The 21200-nt window shown below is 34.1% G+C and overlaps 1 protein-coding gene across 1 annotated transcript; it reads right to left on the bottom strand.

Moving 5' to 3' along the window:
• Positions 1-702: 702 nt before the first annotated feature.
• Positions 703-19560, bottom strand: Rgs21 (regulator of G protein signaling 21). The gene is made up of 4 exons (XM_074044775.1): positions 19460-19560; positions 18337-18398; positions 13950-14116; positions 703-906 (listed from the first exon to the last, which is right to left on the bottom strand). Exons 1-4 carry the CDS (start codon positions 19558-19560, stop codon positions 703-705), a joined length of 534 nt encoding a protein of 177 aa, XP_073900876.1.
• Between the last annotated feature and the right edge of the window lie 1640 nt (positions 19561-21200).

Consider the following 21200-nt stretch of genomic DNA (forward strand, 5'->3'; position numbering starts at 1 on the left):
CAGTCACTGTCATGTTGTTTATCATCTAATGACTTATCTATGTTTCTTATTCTACCTCTTTCTTTTATATTCTTGCAATATAACAGAATAAATATGCCCCTCCTTCAAGGCCCTTTTCTTTATAAGCTTATGTGATGCTATTTAATTGAAAAATTAAATAAAAATTTAATTGAAAAATTTCGGTTCCTGGCACTATCAGACATACATGTACATGTGCATTTATTCTTTTAATTTTTAAAATTCTTTTATTCTTTTAAATTAATGTTAGAGACATAGAGTTTTGAACAAACATCACATTAATGATTGAAAACAAACCATTGAAGAAAAACAGTCAAATACACTAAATGGAAGCTGTGTTTTGGTTCAGTTTTCTTCTTACAGAAGTGAGGTTTTAAATAATGCAAATGGCATTTAAAAGAACGTCTATGGTGCTAGATATCTTTCCACTCTGCATTATGAAGATATATAGTTCCTTGTGTTAGTGATGTCATAAGAAGATCCACTTATGGGCTAAAATTCTACAAAATCACTTTGTCCTCTCCCTGTAGATTTTTAAATACCTGATAAAAGAAATAAATTCCAAACAAAGGACTTAAAAATTCAGAAAAGTGATTTCTGAACCTTAAAACATTTTTGCATTGTGTTTGTACAGTTCAAACGTTTTAGCCTTGGACTATAGTTACTAGTTTCCGTTTAACTTCTTCACAAGAAAGGAAGCCATCTTTTATGATTTGCAACCTGTTGGCTATTTACCAGCTTCTTATAAATCTCTGACTTTAGAAATCGAGGAAAAGAATCCTTGGCCATGAGACTGTAGATTAATTTCTGAGCCTCATCAAAGCATTTGAGAGTTGGTTCAGCAATATTCTTTGAGATGAGGTCTCTGGTACTGAAGTCAATGTTAATCTGCGGAAAGCAAGGTTGCCTATAATTAGATTAGTCCAATCAAAAAATATATTGTTGACAAAGGCAATAGATACACATATTATTTGATTTTTTCCAAACACAAAGATAATCTGATGCAAAACAGCAGAAAGGCCATGCATTCATTTTCTGAAATACAGAGCATAAACTTGGCTTAATTACTTTTTGTAGCTAAGAGAGGTGGCATTGAGAGGACACAGAAGGAAAGCCCTATTTGGATATTAAAAGAAAAGGCTAAGTGAAAAGCAAACCACTGGTTTATAATTTTAAATGTCTTTTCCCACTTATATTTTTTCTTGTACTTTGACCTGAATACCTACTTTCAGTAAGTAGAAATGTAACTAGAATTTACTAGATTGCATCCACCATTCCTATTCTTCATAGCTTCCCCAAAACATTGCTTTTCTGTCTAATTTTTATTTCTTTTTGCTTAGTAAGTGAATCAAATAACATCTCCTTTTTACTGACTCTTATATCCCTCACAGAACGTGTGTGTGTGTGTGTGTGTGTGTGTGTGTGTGTGTGTGTGTGTATTCTTGTCCTTTTAACATTACTACACATAAGTATCCTACTCAGGATCTTAAAAGAGTTACACTATATTGGAACACACTAATAACCTGAAAATATGTAAAATACCCCCAAACTCTCTAGTGAAGATACTTGTCCAACACTATATATATTTTAGGATATTCACAGAAGTAGACAATTTTTTATATATGATAACTAACTTAAACTGAAAATATTCACCAAATACAAAAGAGATATGAATCTTCAAATTATAAGCTACACAAAGACAGGTGTTGTATCTTATTTACCCATTTTCCAGAACTTAGCAGAAAGCCTATCATGTAACAGTTAATAAATATTCATTGGATAGTAAGAAAATTCTCTTGGGAAAATGGAAGAGATTATAAAATGCTAGACTTTGGGAGTCTGGTGAAGGAAAGACTATCAACGGTCCTTTGTGCTACATTGATAAGAAATTAAATCATAAACAGAACACAATTCTACTCCTCCTCTGCTGCTACTGCTGTGTGAGTGAAGCAAATTCTATGGTTTCATTTCCCATTCAATTTTCAAGGTATAAAACTGAAGAGTGATTATACATATCTTCAAGTGTTTTAGGGATTGAATGGTAGATAAAATAATATAAAATATTTTAATAAATGTTATTTTAGGAAGCAGAAAAGAAGAAAAAAATTGGAAAAGAATTATCAAAAGTGAGCTACTTTCTCAGAGATATTTTCTTTCTTTAGGGATTTCAGATATTTATTGTTCCTAGAATATATTGATATTTTTATTCATTCAGTCACTTTCACTGAATTTGGTCCTTTACCAAACTTCTAAATAAGGCATTGAAATTTCCCTAAAGAACCCAACACTGGCATCAGTTTCTCCTTTACACAACACAATGATGCAAGGGCATGGAAAGGCTTTGGGATCATTTTCAACTATGTCCTTTCAAAGATGACCTTGGTGACCATAGGTGATTGGCCTTCATACTTCTGAATCAGATGATTCAGAATATCTACTGATAGTTCCTGAATCAGATGATGTGAGAACTAAAGCAAGATGATTCATGTGTTTCTTGATTCCATATATAATTATGAGTTTCTATTATACGTCAAATGCTGACTCTGTTTGTGAAAATATAAACAATAATGAAATGAATTATATTATTTTAGATGTAAAGTTGAATAATAAGAAGCTAAGAATCTGTGGAAATACAACAGAATAAACAACAAATGCAGAGTTCTGATGCAAAAAACAGTTTGATACCTTCTGAAGAGCTACTCTTTCTGGATGAGTATAAGGTGGGAGAAAGGAATGTCTTGGGCCACTGTGGTAAGGAATTCTTTGTTTTCTACTATAAGCAATAGCAATGCACTAAAGGTTTTAAAGTAGAGAAGTAGTATGATAACTTATATGATGAACCTAGCATTGTGCCTACTTCTTAGTGGGGATCGGTGAAAAGAGGCTATTAACAAGACCTTGCAGTAGTTTTTACATATCTACTGATTACCTGTTTCATAAACCTATCTTATGTTATGGAGATAGGAGAATATATGTTGCCTGTTTCTTTAGTTAGATACATTGTTAATTCTATAACAGCATCATCTGTGACTTATTTAACTATTATCTCCCCTAATGATAACTATGACAACTTAATCTTAAACTATTTAGCCACTCATCAGGAGAGTCTTTTTTTTTTTTAATGAATAAACCTGCTACACAGTGAGGAGTTACCATCATTATCTCCACCATCACCATCACAATCATCATCATCAATTTTTATCAGAAATGAACACTTAGAATGACTCCTCATATCCTATTTAAATACTCCAAATCTCTTATTTTGGAATTGTGACCTTTACAACATGGCTCTAAATTATACATTTCCTTTCTACTATGTGTACCCTGTGTTCCAACAAAAGTATAATATTCCCCTCAAATTCCTTTATATTTTCACTTCTGAACATTTTTTTCATACCATCCTAATCTAACCAAAAGTCATTTCTTTTTATCTAAGTCCTTTCATAAGCCTTTTTATCCTTAAGGCTAAATTCCAATAACAACTACCTTGTTGAGTTTATTTGTGGATTTTAAAATTTTTCTCACCTCTAAAAAGATTTTGTGTTATTTAGAGAGTATCTACATTTTTGTATAACCCTCTCTATGACTCCACATTGAGTAAGGACTCAATAAATGTATGTTGCAAAAAATCAAGGAAAAAATGGTTCTACATTTGTTCAAAATCATTTTAAATTTTAAAATGATTCCATTGCACATAATAATGATAACTAATACTTATTGAAATGTATCCCACTTGTACTTCTCTCTTACTCCTTTTAATTTACTGATGTGCCTGATTTGTTACAAGTTGTTGCCAACATGAGCTCAAAATGGCTGTGAGGAGCAGTTACCCTGTTCCCAGGAGATAATCAGCAGTTTTATGAAGTTGCATCTTGTCAAATCAGCTTAATGTCAGTAACAAAATATCACTCCTACATGTTTATGAAGACGTCATTATTTTTCTCCAAGTCATTCAAGCTGGAAACATAGGAGTCATCTCTGACACCTTTTTTTCTCTGATCGCTTGTTTGCAAAATTGTGCCTTTGATCTTGTAACTTCACAGTCATCCTTATTTTTTTAGTTTAAGCTTTAAAAATTAACCTTTTTCCTTTCTTCTCTTATGCTTCTTATAACATCATTTTCTTTCCACACTGTGAACAGTATTACTGTATCAGTTTGTTTCATCAAAGTTTCACTTTTGTCATATGAATATTCAACTGAAAACCCATTATTTTCAGTGTTCCTCACTCTCTGACTTTATTATGTCATTTTCAAATCAATTTCTGTTTGTCTCTAGCAGCACTCATAAAGTTCGTCTATTTTCTTTGCCCGAAGTGAATCTTTGCCCTACACTACCTTTTGTTCATGCTGTCTCACCATCCAAAATTCCTCTCATCTCTATGGGTCCTGTAAAGATTTCCTTCTTCCATATAACTTAGCTGAAGTTGAACATCCTCCAAGAAGCCTTCCTTGGTCACTGAAGAAATGTCAGTATGATGTTTTTGTCATTATATACAAGTTTTATTGTTTAAATCTTAAGTTTGGTTTCTTTGCTTAGGCAGACTTGGACACAAAGCTTTTCTGTTAATGTCAACTATTTAATTTTTATTCAGAGAGAGATTTGTTGCTACAAAGGTAATTCAATAGTTCAGAAATTGAATTTAGCCTGTCAATTATTTGCTGTATTTCATTATTTGTTTTGTTAGTTGCTTCTTTTTGATATCCTTTAAAAATATAAGCAAAGAAGATATTCATTCCCCATGTTCTGTTCCATCTTTTCTTTGTTTTTTTGCCTTTCTGACTCTGTGTTCTCCAGTGGCAAAACATTTTGAAAAATGGCTTTAAATCTAAAACAACTGTCAAAATAGTTAAAGACGATTTTAACTGTTAAAATAACTTTAATCGGATATTAGTAGTGATGTGCTAAGTCTTCATATGGCCACATTATGATAAATATATCACAATTATAAAATGATTAATAATTTTGCCACCTTTTTTGGAAAAAAGGTCAACATATATCTGAAAACTAGCCATTTTATTTATATTCTTCCTTGAATTAATTCATTTGACAAAGGATCTAAAAATATACGATGGAGAAATATCAGCCTCTTCAACAAAAACTGCTGGGAAAACTGGTTAGCAGTCTGCAAAAAACTGAAACTAGATCCATGTATATCACCCTATACCAAGATTAACTCAAAATGGATCAAGGATCTTAATATCAGACCCCAAACTCTTAAGTTGATACAAGAAAGAGTAGGAAATACTCTGGAGTTAGTAGGTATAGGTAAGAACTTTCTCAACGAAACCCCAGCAGCACAGCAACTAAGAGATAGCATAGATAAATGGGACCTCATAAAACTAAAAAGCTTCTGTTCATCAAAAGAAATGGTCTCTAAACTGAAGAGAACACCCACAGAGTGGGAGAAAATATTTGCCAACTATACATCAGACAAAGGACTGATAACCAGAATATACAGGGAACTTAAAAAACTAAATTCTCCCAAAACTAATGAACCAATAAAGAAATGGGCAGGTGAACTAAACAGAACTTTCTCAAAAGAAGAAATTCAAATGGCCAGAAAACACATGAAAAAATGCTCACCATCTCTAGCAATAAAGGAAATGCAAATTAAAACCACACTAAGATTCCACCTCACCCCTGTTAGAATAGCCATCATCAGCAACACCACCAACAACAGGTGTTGGCGAGGATGCGGGGAAAAAGGAACCCTCTTACACTGTTGGTGGGAATGTAGACTAGTACAACCACTCTGGAAAAAAATTTGGAGGCTACTTAAAAAGATGGACATCGATCTACCATTTGATCCAGCAATACCACTCTTGGGGATATACCCAAAAGACTGTTACTCCAGAGGCACCTGCACACCCATGTTTGTTGAGACATTATTCACAATAGCCAAGTTATGGAAACAGCCAAGATGCCCCAGCACTGACGAATGGATTAAGAAAATGTGGTATCTATACACAATGGAATTTTATGCAGCCATGAAGAAGAACGAAATGTTATCATTCGCTGGTAAATGGATGGAATTGGAGAACATCATTCTGAGTGAGGTTAGCCTGGCTCAAAAGACCAAAAATCGTATGTTCTCCCTCATATGTGGACATTAGATCAAGGGCAAACACAACGATGGGATTGGACTTTGAGCACATGATAAAAGCGAGAGCACACAAGGGAGGGGTGAGGATAGGTAAGACACCTAAAAAACTAGCTAGCATTTGTTGCCCTTAATGCAGAGAAACTAAAGCAGATACCTTAAAGCAACTGAGGCCAATAGGAAAAGGAGACCAGGAACTAGAGAAAAGGTTAGATTAAAAAGAATTAACCTAGAAGGTAACACCCACGCACAGGAAATCAATGTGAGTCAATGCCCTGTATAGCTATCCTTATCTCAACCAGCAAAACCCCTTGTTCCTTCCTATTATTGCTTATACTCTCTCTACAACAAAATTAGAGATAAGGGCAAAATAGTTTCTGCTGGGTATTGAGGGGGGGAGTGGGAGGGGGTGGAGTGGGTGGTAAGGGAGGGGGTGGGGGCAGGGGGGAGAAATAAACCAAGCCTTGTATGCACATATGAATAATAAAAGAAAAATGAAAAAAAAAAAGAAGATAGAATAAATTCCAGGTAAAATCAAAAAAAAAAAATTCATTTGGCATGTTTGCTGAGTACGTGCTTAGGAACTGTGCTAGGATTTCAAGATACAAGGAAGATTAAGATGAAAAGTAAATCAAAAAGACAGATTTTGAAAAAGCAAAATATGTTTTCTAGAAGAAGAGCTTCCTAAAAGAAATGAGATTTTAAGCTGACCTTTGGAGTTTTATTGTGCATAGAAAAAATTAAAGAAGGTATTTTCCCCTGGAAGGGTGAACTGGAGGAAGCCTGGAGGGTTCTGAGGGAAGAAAGAAAAGAGTTTAAGGAGGAATGAACATGACAGATCCTGGAGAACCTTTCAGGTCTTGTTAGGGAACCTTCTGCTTATCCTGAGACCAATCAGGAGAATTTTAAGTAAGAGAATAATGTAAGTACATATTTAAGAAGAAATATCACTGCATCCTAGGTGATATTAACAACTAGCTAAAGACACAAGGAAGAAAAACTTGGAAACTGATTCAGACTGGTGGACAATGGATGGCGATGGAGAGGTAATACTACAGAAAATGAAGGGAAGGGCATGCATCAAATATATTCAGAAAGTAGAATGGATAGGATTGGTGACTGGGTGACTGAATAGTTATGATATGGGGCAAGTAAAAAGTCTTTAGGAATGTGTGAATTTTAGAAATATTCTAAAGAATTACAGAAAGTGTTGATAGATAAGATATTGGATATGAGAGAAAGAGAAAAATCAAGAGACAACTAACTACCAATAATAGAGCTAAAATATTTGAAGAACAGAAAGGTCACTAATTCTCCAGTTCAAATAATGAAGCTGGAGAAGATTTGGGTAGAAAAAGCTTTGAATGAAAGCTTTGGTTTCATAATCTTTGAGATGGTCTTTTAAAGGCATGAGGCTGGATGAAATCACAGGGAGAGAAAGTGTAAGGAAATAATAAATGAGGACTATCTCTGTTCCTTACAGTGCCTGGTGGGTTATGAGTAGGAATGGCGAAAAAGTCACTGAAGGGCAATCAGTAGGATAGGATGAAATCCAGTCCAAGAAGCCAATGCAGGATATTTTCATTAAGAGGAAGTGATAAATTTGGTTAAATACCCCTTAGAAGTCAGCCCTGGTGACATGTTGGAATAGGCTATCCATAGTGACTTGTCTCCTTGACTCCCTTGGAATTTCAACAAGAAAAATCAAGTGAAGAAGTTAGGATATGGACATCTACCTATCCATGTGTCTTTTCCTCAATGGCAGGTACTCCCAGGACCATGTCTGTAAACTACATCCTCAACTTTGCACTCATCTCAAATGTGACTTTTGGTTGGATTCAACCAGAAGGCACCTAGATAAATTCCTGCCTCAAATAGTAAGTCATATGAAATGCCGAGGTTTTACTATACTGAAGATGGGAACCTATCAGGTGACCCTGTAGAAAGTCAGACTTTCCAACAACTCCCTGAGCTGCTTGGAAGCTTCAGAGATTCTACTTTGCTAAGCAACTCAGACTATGGGGCTCTGAGCATGGGCTAAGGTGGTATCAACTAAAGAAAAAATGTTTTGCATATATTATGCATATGTGGCATATATATGTGTTAAGTTATATTTTTGCTTGCATAAATACTCTTTAGTTTCAAGAACATTGGGAATCATATTTTATTTGCTAATTTTTTGAAGGGTCATGAATTATCTTAGATATCTGAGACTACTACAATGCCAATCTCAGAAAACACAAGGCTGGATTATAGTTCTTATGAAGTGACAGTTAAGATGTCACCACAACCATTTAGAGACTTTTAAATCCTGTCACTTTTGAAAAGGTCTTGACACAGCTGACACTGACAGCAACCCACTGCGTTGAAATGACTGTTTTGTGATGATGTGTGTGGTAGTTGTTGAAAAAAATAATTTTATTATGAAGATCCAGAATATTTTAATACTCATGTGGTTTTGTTAACTGAAAGTTATGCAAGCAAAATTTCTTTTCTCTATACCAGCAGTTTTAAATTCTTTTGTTTTTCAACAAATTATTTTCACAGGAAGAATACATTTTAAACTATACCTGTTGGCTCTCTTGTGACCCTAAACTGAGCTGTATATATTTTTACATAATTTGAATGAAAAGTTTTCAATTGTGCTCCCACATTCAAATTAGGTAGCCTTTCCTCAAGTAGAATATATAGTGGAGCAGGAGACTGTCGTTATGCAAAGGATGTGTGCATGCATAAGTTAAATATCTTACAAAAACTGAGCAGGCAGGATCTTACACCTTATTCACAACAGAGCTCAAAAGTTACTATTCAAATTAAAGCCATCCATAATCATGTTTTTGGTTACCAAATTCTATTTAATCACCACTAACACTTCTAATCTTGCTAATTTTTGGCATCATTAAAGACAAATGAATATACTGAAATATATTCTCAAGGGTGAATATTAAAGCTGAAAACAGCAGTTTGCAACATCTAGAAGGAATCCATTCCTGGGCAGAACTGTGTCCACTTGTTGTCACTGACTTTGGCAACAGAAGTAGATGTCACATTGGGAAGGAGTACTAATACTTAACATGGTTAAGAGAAATGGAGGAAAGTAGAATTCAAACATACTTCTATTAATTAGACAAGCAGTCAAAATAAAAACGGAACTGAGTAGAAACCAGATGTCTCTCTAACTTCTGTTGCAAAGAGGAGATGACATGTATAAAATCAGTGCGCACAGATTGTGAAAAATAGATGTATGAATGCTACAGCTACACCAAAACAGATGAAAGAGAGTCAGATTGACTGATTTTCTGCACCAACCCCAACACAGTAGTCCAAAGTTAAGTGGCACAGGGAAATTTTAAAAATGACTGAATTTCTTGGTTTTAACTTGAAATGCAGAACAAATGATTCTGCAGATTATTTTCAGAAATGTTACTAACAAGTTTTTCCTCTGAATGCCATTTGTAAATCTGGATTTTTATAGTTTAAGAAGTGATACAAATTAGAGAGAAAGAGAATAAGAGGAGAAATAAGGTTTTATAAATAAAAGAAAATAGTTTCTATGTGACAAGATAATTTTATACTTCTGCCTCTAGCATAAACATGAAAGTTCACAAGCTATGTCACAAATACTTAAAAATGAATAGTAGATCCAGGAAAGGAATCTGAAATGTAAAATCATGGACTAAAGACCTCCTTCCTCTGGGGCTCTAATGACTGCAGGGCTCAATATTTTGTCTCTGAAGTTCAGTTCATTGTTCACCTGTAACACATGGATAGTACTTCCCTAAGACAGTGAAGGTGGCAATGAAATGAGTAGTCCATGTGAGAGCACTGTGCAGGTTCCTTACAGTTTCTTTGGTTCTGCACTCTGTGTCTCTGTGCCTCTCTGTCTCTCTCTGTCTCTGTCTCTCTCTGTGTGTCTCTCTCTCTCTTTCTCTCATTGTCTCTTTCTCTCTCTTTCTCTCTCTCTCACACACACACATACACACACACAGCCATGCATACTCAAAATTTTCTTTCTTTCTGAGAGATCCCTTTATTTTGAAATGGAATGAACAAGAACACCCAAATCATTGGAATCCAGAAAGTGTAGCTGGCTCAATATACTGTCAGTCATACAACACTTAGCCACTTTTACTGTTGGCCTAATCTAGCAGTGATAAGTCTTTTGCTTGACTCTTCTTCTTGTTCTCCTAACCTCCCCCTTCTTCTCTTGTCTTATTTCTGTCTATACTCAAATTTCTGGTTAGTGCTTATTAAATACTTCTTTTGAGTTACATTCCCTGATTTCCCAAATTTGGGTTTTTCTGTTGCATACTACAACCTCACTTTGTATGTTCCTGTCAAAATGCTCATGAAAGTTTATTGTAAATTTTTTTAAACTGGATTCTTCCAATCCATATAGTTTGTTTATCTATTCAGGGACAATGACTGTCTTATCTTTCCTTAGGTTTAACAGCATAGTGCACAATAGAAACTCAACTATCAATTAAGAAATGAAGCCTTTGGAAATTAATAAATAAACAAAATCATTGTATCTGTCTATAGTTGGAGATAGACTGTTGGCTACTAGCATAATAGAAATAAGTCTTGATATAACTTTAGCTCATTGGAGAAGATACATTTGAAAATGCAAAAATAAAAAGACTACAGAATGGAGAATAAAATTGGCATTACTAACAATATGTAATCCTTCTAGATGACTAGTTATAGAGTTCTCTCTACTGATAGTTCAAATATCTATCTCTTCCCTCAAGATTTGGTTTCAAACTAACTATATTTAAAATAAAGGATTTATTTTAATACTCTGTGTTACTACTACTCCACCATTATATCCTTTCAAATATAATGCAATTTCATCTTTTTTTGCGCATAACAATTTATTGCTTTGCCATTTTTCTTAATTCTATAAAGTTCATTTTAACACAATTATATTTTAACACAAATAATTAAAGAAACACTCTTAATACTAGAGCCAATTATCTTTTGGTACAAATCATAGTTTCAACTAAATTTATTTTCTTACATCTTCTTATTGAGGGCTGCCTGCTACAACACGTTGTGTTATGTGTTTATTCTGTTTTTCTTAGACTAAGATTTCATTCTATCCAAGGATTTTCATTTTAGGAGATAAATAGTTTGTGTAGAATAAGCATATTCTGTTATTTAGTAATCAATAAATAATGTTATTCTCTCCTGAAAATAACTGGAGCCAGACACAAATATTACAGTGTCACATATTAAAGACCTATGAAAATATCTTGTTTATGGATATATTTTTGTTTTAGGACTCATGTCTTTACCTTTAATTGAATCTAGAAGTAAAAATTTTTATAGTAGAAGTAAGTATTTTACACTAATTTTGAACTATATGTTGAATTAAGAAACTCCTGGATTGGTGTTTATATGTATAGCTAGCTAGCTAGATATAGATAAAGATATAATTTTGGGATGTGAGGGCGATCTGGCTGCGACATCTGTCACCCCATTGATCGCCAGGGTTGATTAGGCTGATCTGGCTGGCTAGGCGGGTGTCCCCTTCCTCCCTCACCGCTCCATGTGCGTCCCTCCCGAAGCTGCGTGCTGGGTCGAAGAGGACGACCATCCCTGATAGAGGAGGACCGTTCTTCGGTCAAGGGTATACGAGTAGCTGCGCTCCCCTGCTAGAACCTCCAAACAAGCTCTCAAGATATAATTTTGGTGCTGGGGACTGAACCCAGGACCTTTCACATGTTAAGTATGTACTCTGATTCTGAGCCCCTGAATTCATATAAGTTTTAATTATTGCACTGTGGAGTGATTTGATACTATTTTATAGTTTCACAGAATAACAATCAACATAAATAATTTGCTCTTCAATGAATATTTCCCATCCTCTTATGACCAATCTTCTTTTCAATATAAGGGAACATTATAAACATTTAGGGCTGTTGTGGCCCCCACCCTTAATCTCAGCTACAATGGAAGGGGAGACCAAGGGGGATCACAGTCTGAGACCAGCGTGGGCAATAAGTTGGTGAGATATCATCTCAACCAATAGCTGGGCAAAGTGGCCTGTCATCCCAGCTGTATGAGGAGAAACATAGTCCAGGCTAACCTGGGCATAAAGTGAGACCCTGTTTCAAAAATGACCAATCCATGAAGCACTGACAAAGTGGTTCAAATGGTAGATAACCTGCCTTGCAAACATGAGGCCAAGTGTTCAATCCCTAGTACCATCAAAAATATATTATAAATATATAAATATGTCAGTGTTGTAGGGAAATATAAAATATCATTTAAAATTTTTCTAAGGAAAGCAAAAGAAATATTCTAAGATAAAAATTTCCCTTAGCCAACCAGAACTATTTTTCTTTGAATATTTTCAAATTTTATGAAATTAGTGGTCCAATTTGAAAGAAGGGTCAATGCTGTCTAAGAATTGCGATTTTCTTTGCCACTCCCAGGTTCTTACTGGGTAAGAGGGCTATTTCATCTCTCTGTGCTTCAGTTTCCTCATCTATAAAAGGCAAGATAATACATCTACATGTAACAGAAGGGAATGACGAATGAGATATGTTCAGGATTTATACCATGTAGAAAAGTTTTTAAGAAATTTCAACACTTTTTCTCTTTAAACACGTTTCTGTACATGCTATTGAAATTTATAGCACTGAAATATTTTGAAGGCAGCATTTGGTATAAAATATGAAAGGCAAATGCACTTTAAATTGTCAACAACTAAATTGTCAATTAATGGGAAATAATAGGAAGCAATGATTTCATGCTATGTGTGTACATACACACACACACACATATATATATATACTTTGTGCATACATGTATATATACTTTGTTTCAATGAATTTCGTCATAACTATTACACATTTTTAGAAACTGTTCAAGGGGAAATACTAAAAAAATGCCATAAATTAAGTTATACTTTAGTCAAGATTAATTACATGGGTGAACTATGAAAATGTATAAATTTATATACTAAAATAATAGTTATACTATTTACTTAAACTAATACTGCATACATTCATTTTGGAAGGAAAGTTTAGAAATAAAACAACCTTGTCAAAATTGATAATTTATTACTTTGAATTCAGCTGCAACTAATCCTTTATTTCTTGTTAGAAGACTGTTTATAGACAATGTTTAATAATTTATCCTAAAACAACCAGTATTAATTTAGACTCATAAAAAAGGAAACACAATCCAGCATCATAGTGAAAAGGATGTCTTTCGATATTGGTAGATCCCTGCAAAACATGCCCAAGGTTGTAGCTCAATCCACAGCACCCCCAACTCCCCAAAGGAGATAAGGAAAACCCCATTTTAGAAAGTAAGACATTATTATAGACCACAAAGTGGACTTCTAAAATAATAAGAAATGAAAAATTTATGTTGTTGGTGACTAGGTATTAATCTTTAAAAAGGGAATTCAAGAATGCTATAGAAAATTGACTTTATTTCACTCCATGGTTTCCAAAGGGAAAATGAAAATACATTAGAAATTCAACAATCTTTTAAACAGGATTTCTGTTAAGTTGACTTTACAGTTGTTTAATTTGAGACATTAGACACTATTTTTCAAAAGTCTGAATGTGGAAACACAAAGAGAAATATTGGTCAGATATGTCTCTTAGCAGGTGTTGAAAAATATTTGCTTAGTCAATAAAAAACAGAGGATCATCTTAAAGAATTCTGGTCTTTAAGAGTTTACTGATGCTTTCCATAGGAAACCATAGGGGTGATTTAATGACCCTTCAAATGGGTTTTAAAAATGTGCTTCTAATTGGAACACATCCAATAGGGGCTGAGTCTTCAACATCCTGAAGTGCCTCACTCACCTCTTTAGGAGCATCAGCCACAATGAATTCAGAATAAATCCTTTTAGCTTTGGAAGCAACTTTTTCTGCACTTTCTGTTTTCTTGAAGTCTTCACACGCAAGCCAGAACTCAACATTTTCTTCACTAAATTCTGATTTTAGAAATGTTCGAAAAGCATCTAGACCAGCTATAAAACATATAAGATAAACTTTTGCAAAACATCATACAGAGCAGTAATATGGCCCAAATGAGTACATTGTGTAGTATGAGCATTTACTAAGGATTCATTGGCAAATAATTATCACCCTGCTTGTTATAACATTTGTATGTTCCAGTTTCTAACTTTAGAAAACCTTATGTTTGATCTATAATTATAACCTTAATATATGTGTGCCTGTATTTCTTTAGTTAACTCCATTAAGGAAGAAAAGCTGTATTTCTTCTTTCTAGATAAGAGTCTAGGAGGTATGCTCAAAAGGTCTTGAAGATTACTTCATAGGAAACCCTAAAGACTTCATTCTTTAGATCTAATTTTGTAATGATTTTAGGTCAAGTTAATGATATACTATCTTCCAAGTAAAAATATCTTTGTTTCTTGAGTTGGTGAGGAAATGCAGTTTGATACTGAAGATGAAGCTGTGTTGGCTTGGGCATAGATCGCCAGGGACGATGCTGGCCCTTTGTTTGTGTAACTATATAGTTTGTGTAACTACAGTGGACAAATGAAATCTTTAGGCCAAGAAAGTGACTAGCAGCAAGTCAGTGTGTATGCTTCTTCTCCCTTTTATTTGGTAATAGGCATTTTAATTCGGTAAGGGAAACAAAGGGCTTTTTTCAATGTTGCTTTAGTAAAATATTGATGTCTTCCTTTCTCCGTCATGGTAGTTGGGCATGCTGATTCTCAACTGCTTCCTGGTATGCACCAGAGCAAGAGTTTCTCTGGTGCATTTAGAGACGAGGCTGCAAATGGTCACACTGACTTGCAGGTTCATTTCCTTTGTCTTGGTTAGTATATGCACTTTTTAAAGTTTAATAAGCATAGTCAGGTCTTTTATTTGGTGGTACTGGAATTTGAACTCAGAGCCTCATGCTTGCTAAGCAGATGCTCTACCACTTGAGCCACTCCACCAGCTCTTATTTATGTTGGCTATTTTGGAGATAGGATCTTGAGAACTATTTGTCCAGGACTGGCTATGGACCTCTATCTTCTTGATCTCTGCCTCCTGAGTAGCTAGGATTATAGGTGTGGGCCACCAGTGGCCGGCCCACAGTCATGTCTTATATTCTGTGATTCCATGTGGCACCTTCCCCTTTTCTAACCTCCAGACAACTATACACCATCATTCCCTGCTCTGACAGACATTCAAATTTGCGAACACTGTTAAAACCCTGACTTCTCTGCTGCCCTGAGAGATACCTGCAGCTCATTTGAGATGGTGATTCTTGCTAAATATTCTAGGACTGAGTATGGTTAAGAGTTTACGTTGGTTAGATAGAAGGTTAGAAAGATCATATTTATTTCCCCTCTGTTGACCAAACTAATTCAATGTGTTAAGGTCATGTTATTCAGATTCATAGTCTCATTCTTCTGATGGCAGTGTCTCCTCATAGCTGAAGCTGTATATGTATCAGGAGGAAAACATACATTGGTGCTTTTGCCACTCAGAAGAATTTGCCTTCCAAAACATTGGTGGTTTCCTCCTCCACCTGCCATGAGAGCCCCTTTGCATGTGCTCAAAGCAGCTCCCCAGCTGCAGGCTGAGAGCTAATGCTTCAGTTTCCAAGGTGGGGAATAGGAAGTTTAATGAAGAATCAGAGAATAGGAAAAAGTGGCCAGAGAAAAGAAAATAAAGAAAAAAGTTCATGGAAAGGAGCCTAATCAGTTTTTTTTTTTCTGTAGGTTTCTGCATGTAGGAAGCTGAAGTAAAATTTTGCAAAAGAAAATATTTTCCTGAACAAGATTTAAGTGTCTAAAAACATTGGATTAAAATGATTTAGCATTTTTTCTCATTTCTTGAAATGTTAAAGTAGCAAGTCACTGAAAAAGATTTCAGATACCAATTAAAATTCTCAGAAATATTTGAGAGTGTTGATGTCATTAATAAGTAAGCACTATATAAAAATTCAATTAACTGCACATTTCTTGCATTTAAGAATATGTCCAAGAAGCTTCTGGGATAGAAATTTAGGTTATAAAAATCCTCTTAGTAATAATTAACTAAAATTATTCCTCAATGTGGTCCATACAATGATGCATTTGAGAGGTCTAAACAGAGTCTGTGCTAAAGCTTATTTTATATATACAGGACAAAGAATACTTTAATAACACTGAAAAATACTGCAGGCTCATGCCTGGCAATTTTTTATTTGTGTGTCATTAAGACATATGAAGCTTTCTCTCTAGGGGGATTTTCTAAATGCATCCCAAAGATAAGGGAAGAGATCAAGAAACTCTCACTATTTTCTGCTTCTCTCCGGTTTTAATGAAAGGCCACTCAAAACTAACAAGACATTCCTTCCACAGCTTAGTTTGGCATGCAAGGGAACAGAATAAGCTGCTTAAACAACTCAAGCAGGGATGAATTATCTCTGTCTTGGACACAGTATTTCTTTGACCTACCTTCACATTCTTTGCATGCAACTTGGATATTCAAAAGATGCCAAATGACTTTGGAATGGTACACTGCATACAATTAATGTCATTATTAGAGGGGAGTACATAGAATGGAAAGGCTACTTCTGCTAGATATAGCAGAGGGTGTTAAATGGAGCAGGTCAGCAATAGAAAGTAAAAACTACATGAAGGAAAGTTCATGGCCAGTATATACAAAGTATTTTCTCAAGTTGACAAAAGCAGGTAATTTGGTGAATCTTTTAGGTATTTAAAGTATTAAAAAGTATGCATGCTGTTGCTATTTTTCTGGACTTGTAAAAGCAAAACCAAACAACCATTTAGATCAATCTATGATGCTGCTACTTTATGTAGTATTAAAAAGAAAATTCCAGGAAGTTTGCAGAGGGCAGTGTTCGCCCTCATTCAGGGCCCTCCTTGCCTCTGTTTTGTAGTGCTGCCTTATATAAGCTCTCTGCTCTGAAGCCTGCTATGTTACAACCAACAGAGACTCAACAAATTTGAGCTGTCTCATGGATTATACCCTTAAGAAAAAGAAAAAAAAAGAAACACGCCATTCAAAACTTCGTATCTTTAAAATACTTAATATATATCCTTAGTTGGATTGTGGAAGTTATGTGGATTACTTATGCTAATGTTTTAGGAGTTAGTCATTTAAGATTAATAAATTTTATCTAAATTTGCCTAATTCAATCTAACTTTCTATATGAATACAATGCACTGAAGAATTTATTTGGCTTTATCATTTATCAACATTTTCTGATACTTTTTTACTTTATTAACTTAAAATGGAAATGTCATCCCATTAATATGAACAGTCTTAAATATAAGCACTGTCTCTAGGCAAGAATGGTTATCATGCCTATAAACCCGGCTCATCCAGAAGTGGGTATAGGAGGACTGCAGCACAGGACAGTCTGGGTAAAGACCTTATCTTAAAAGACATACTGAAAAAGTAAAGGCAATGGGGACATGGTGGTGGAGGACTTGCCTAGTTAGCATGAAGTTCTGAGTTCAACCTCCACTACCACAGAACAAAGAAAGAAAGAAATATAAGAAGGAAGGAAGGAAGGAAAGAAAGCAGGAAGGAAGGAGAAGAAAAGAAGGAAGGAGGGAAGGAAGGAAAAGGAAGAAGTTCTAGCTCCCTGGTTGTGCCAGAATGGTGTAAGGTAGATTATAACACAAACAGAAGTTGTAGATACCCTTGTGATTATTTTGTAAACAACTATTTCATTTCGATAAGCAGAATATTTTATTTATAATTAATCAAAATTACCTATTGACACTTCTTATTAAATATAAATATATAGACACATTTATATTCATATATACATATATTTAAATATATTTATGTACTCTGTAAAAGGAAAGTGATTCAGTTTAAATACATGCATTAAAATCCTTTTTATTTGAGCTTACAGGATGTAGAAAACAAGGGATTTATTTAAACTTTCAGTTTCTGTGTTTCTTTCGACCTGTACCAAAGGCAGGCACTTATTATGCACATCAAATGGTGGTGAGACTAAGGAAATAGAAAACTTCTCACTCACTAGTTGAAAAATTCCTTTTGTTTTCATATATGGAATATCTACAAACTTATCTTATACCCAACTTAATTCCCTTTAGACTTTGGAGATTTAACTTCACGAGACCGTTAAGTCTTATACTTAAAATATCAATCAAACTTATATTTTATAATGTGATTGCCATTTTCAAAATTGAACAGTTCACATTCAATTATTGTCTTTCTCAACATATTGTTACTTGTTTCTTACCTTGGTTGGCTAAAAGCGTGTCCATATTTTCAGACCATGCCAGTGCTTCTGTAGCTGGTGACCTGTAGAAACAACATCTATCCCTGACAATAGCATTGTGATCTTTTTTTTTTCATAACCTATAGTAATACTTGAGTTACAGCTATGTGTTTATTTACATCATATAAATTAACTTTGCCATTAATCAAACAGTAAAAGGTCAATAGTAATTATATCATGCTTTTCCATAGTGGACAGATATAGCAACAGGAAGCAGGATGTAATTTGACATCAGCAAATTAGTTATTAATCTAGCCAACAGTGTTGATAATATTTTTGAATTCTTAAATTCTAATAAGGAACTAGAAGCACTGGTTCTGTGGAGTAATAGTGAATTTCTTCAGAGCCATGAACATATAAATGTTAATTTATATGCCGTCACTCTGATCTACTCTTGAAAATTTCTTCTCCTTGCAGTGATGAAGAATAAACTATCTTCTAAGTTTTTACTGTATACAAATTGTCCATTTCATAATTATGAATCCCAAAAAAGTTAACAAAAATTTTCAGGATTTCGAATGTGATGACTTTGAAAATGTTTGATCATAGCGTTTTGAAAAGTATTTTCACTCTGAGCCAGACTTTATTTCTCTTTAGACTGGTATTCACCTAGTTCTGGATAGATTTATTTAAATTTAGGAATCTTTCAGGACAGAAAATATATTTTCCAAAGCAGCCAAAAATGTATAGATGTAAGTCTTCTGAAGTATGTATTCTTTTGAGGATGTGATGTAGAAATAATAAGTTAGGCTTGCAATGCAAACTTTCTGAGATGCAAATATATCATGCATTATTCCCCTTAATAAAGAAAAATCCTGATGAAATAAACTCCCATCCACAGAAAGCCTCAGTTTGTCAGAAAAAAAAAAACAAGTTGGATTGTGTAGCTGTGATGTACAAAAGCATAGTTATGGGAAGAGATGAGCTAACTTCACATTTATATTCAATGATTGATAATAAAATAGCAGGAGTCCAATATCCAGTCACCCTTAAAAAAGTTTGCATTTTCAGATCGCAGTGGAAATCTTAAAAATGATAGTGTGAAGTCTGTTATTTCTTATAATTTGCTGTGGTTTTTAAATACTTATTAGGATTTACTGTTCTCCTTGCTGTTAGCACAGTACTAGGAGCATTTTCAAATGGAAGGACACTATGTGACTGGGAATTCATTTTGCTGTTCTCCATTATGTACAATTCATATCACTAAACTTCTCCACTTATGAGCCACTGATTTTCCCTGACTTACTAAACTCATGGACACAAGATTATCTAGGAAAGCATTTTGAAATTGTGTTTTTTCATTAAAATGGGCATTTCAAAAGATTTGGATTGTTTAGTTTCCATCCTTTCACAGATGGAGGACGAAACTAAAATCCTTGATTTGAAGATCTTTGTGCATTCATACAAGCCGTTACTTGTAAAAGCTTGTGTTGTATTTCACAAAACTCAAATATTAGGTGTTGTAGAAATTCTGAAATGATCACAATCACTTGAAATGTACTGGTGTAAAAATATACCTATTTGATGACTGAAATTTAGTTGTTAGCATGGTATTCAAATTAAAAGTAACTGAGTAGCTGTGGAATATATGCTAATGAATGAGGAGAGAGGAGCCTGGACACACAGCACATCTGTTTTTGAATGAAGAACAGTCATCCAAGGAAAACACTGAGAAGTAGAGTCCAGGCAAATTCATTCAAGGATGAACACCTACTTCCCTATTCATGTGTATTTCTCTAATGACACAGTAAAAAGTTATTTTTCAACATTGAGAAGAGTCAGTTTGACTAGTTCAAGAAATACTTGTTGACCATATTAAAAATAGCTAATGGATGACCAAACCCTATATAATGGCAGCTACTAAAACCTTCAATAGAACAGCAGACTTCTGTGACAAAATGATTACTGAAAAAGGCAACTAAATTGTATTAGTTTCAAAGAACTTAACAATAGACCACAAAGTTTAACTTTGAATATTTAGTATTCTGAGAGCATTTGAGGTAATTCAGTATTTACCATTCAGAAATTAGGTGATATAAATATTTTAGGAATAATCTTTATTCATTGTCATTTAAATTTTTATGTTTTTTCATATTTGTAATTTGTGGAAGAGAAAATTTTTGGTGTTCATGAATAAACTGAAAGATACTATTTATCATAGCACTAGACTGTAGAACAATGCTTTCAATGTTTACAGTGTACTCTGGACTATGTTAAGCATGTTACATACCACATCTCATTTCATCTTGAAAATGAGATTTCACTTTATTCCCATATTAACAATGAGTACAGAGGATTAGATATACTAGTAACTGTTATAATACCCCATACACAGTCATGGATAGTGCAGGTGATTCTGCTCAACCCTATTTTCATACTTTTTGATAAAATGTATACATCAGTGCATAAATGCCTGCTTCTATACCTTTTTTGTAGCATATATAGCAAATACCTTGAAAGTGACTCTATTGAGTTCACTCAAGTTTTTGCTCTAAATAAAAGTCAAATTGTGTTAATTCATTATTCAATAGAAAGTTTGCACAAATTGTACACTACATTACATGTAAAGTTTGTGCATTGTCAAAAAATAAAATATTTCTTGGGTTAGTTGCAAATGAGAAATATTATTTTTCATTTAAAAAGTGAGTATGTAGCAATATTAGAAAAGAAATTTACAGAATAAAATTAGGGAAAAAGATTGGCTGATCTAAATCTGTACTGGATTGATTGGTGTTTTATTTGTTTGTTATCTTAGACAAATGAATAGTATGCCACTTTGTCGTTACATCCTTTCCCATTTTATTTATAATGTCAGCAGAGGTGCT

Source organism: Castor canadensis, chromosome 11, assembly GCF_047511655.1.
Source record: "Castor canadensis chromosome 11, mCasCan1.hap1v2, whole genome shotgun sequence".
In the NCBI taxonomy this organism is placed as follows: domain Eukaryota; kingdom Metazoa; phylum Chordata; class Mammalia; order Rodentia; family Castoridae; genus Castor; species Castor canadensis.

Excerpts from the sequence above, each read along its gene's own strand:
- Rgs21 (XM_074044775.1), bottom strand. The coding sequence starts at position 19,560 with ATGGAGAACAGCAAAATGAATTCCCAGTCACATAGTGTCCTTCCATTT. Across the intron at positions 18,399-19,459 it reads AGAACAGTAAATCCTAATAA|GTCACCAGCTACAGAAGCAC; the intron begins GTATTTAAAAAC and ends TTGTTTCTACAG. Across the intron at positions 907-13,949 it reads TGGCTGATGCTCCTAAAGAG|ATTAACATTGACTTCAGTAC; the intron begins GTGAGTGAGGCA and ends TGCTTTCCGCAG.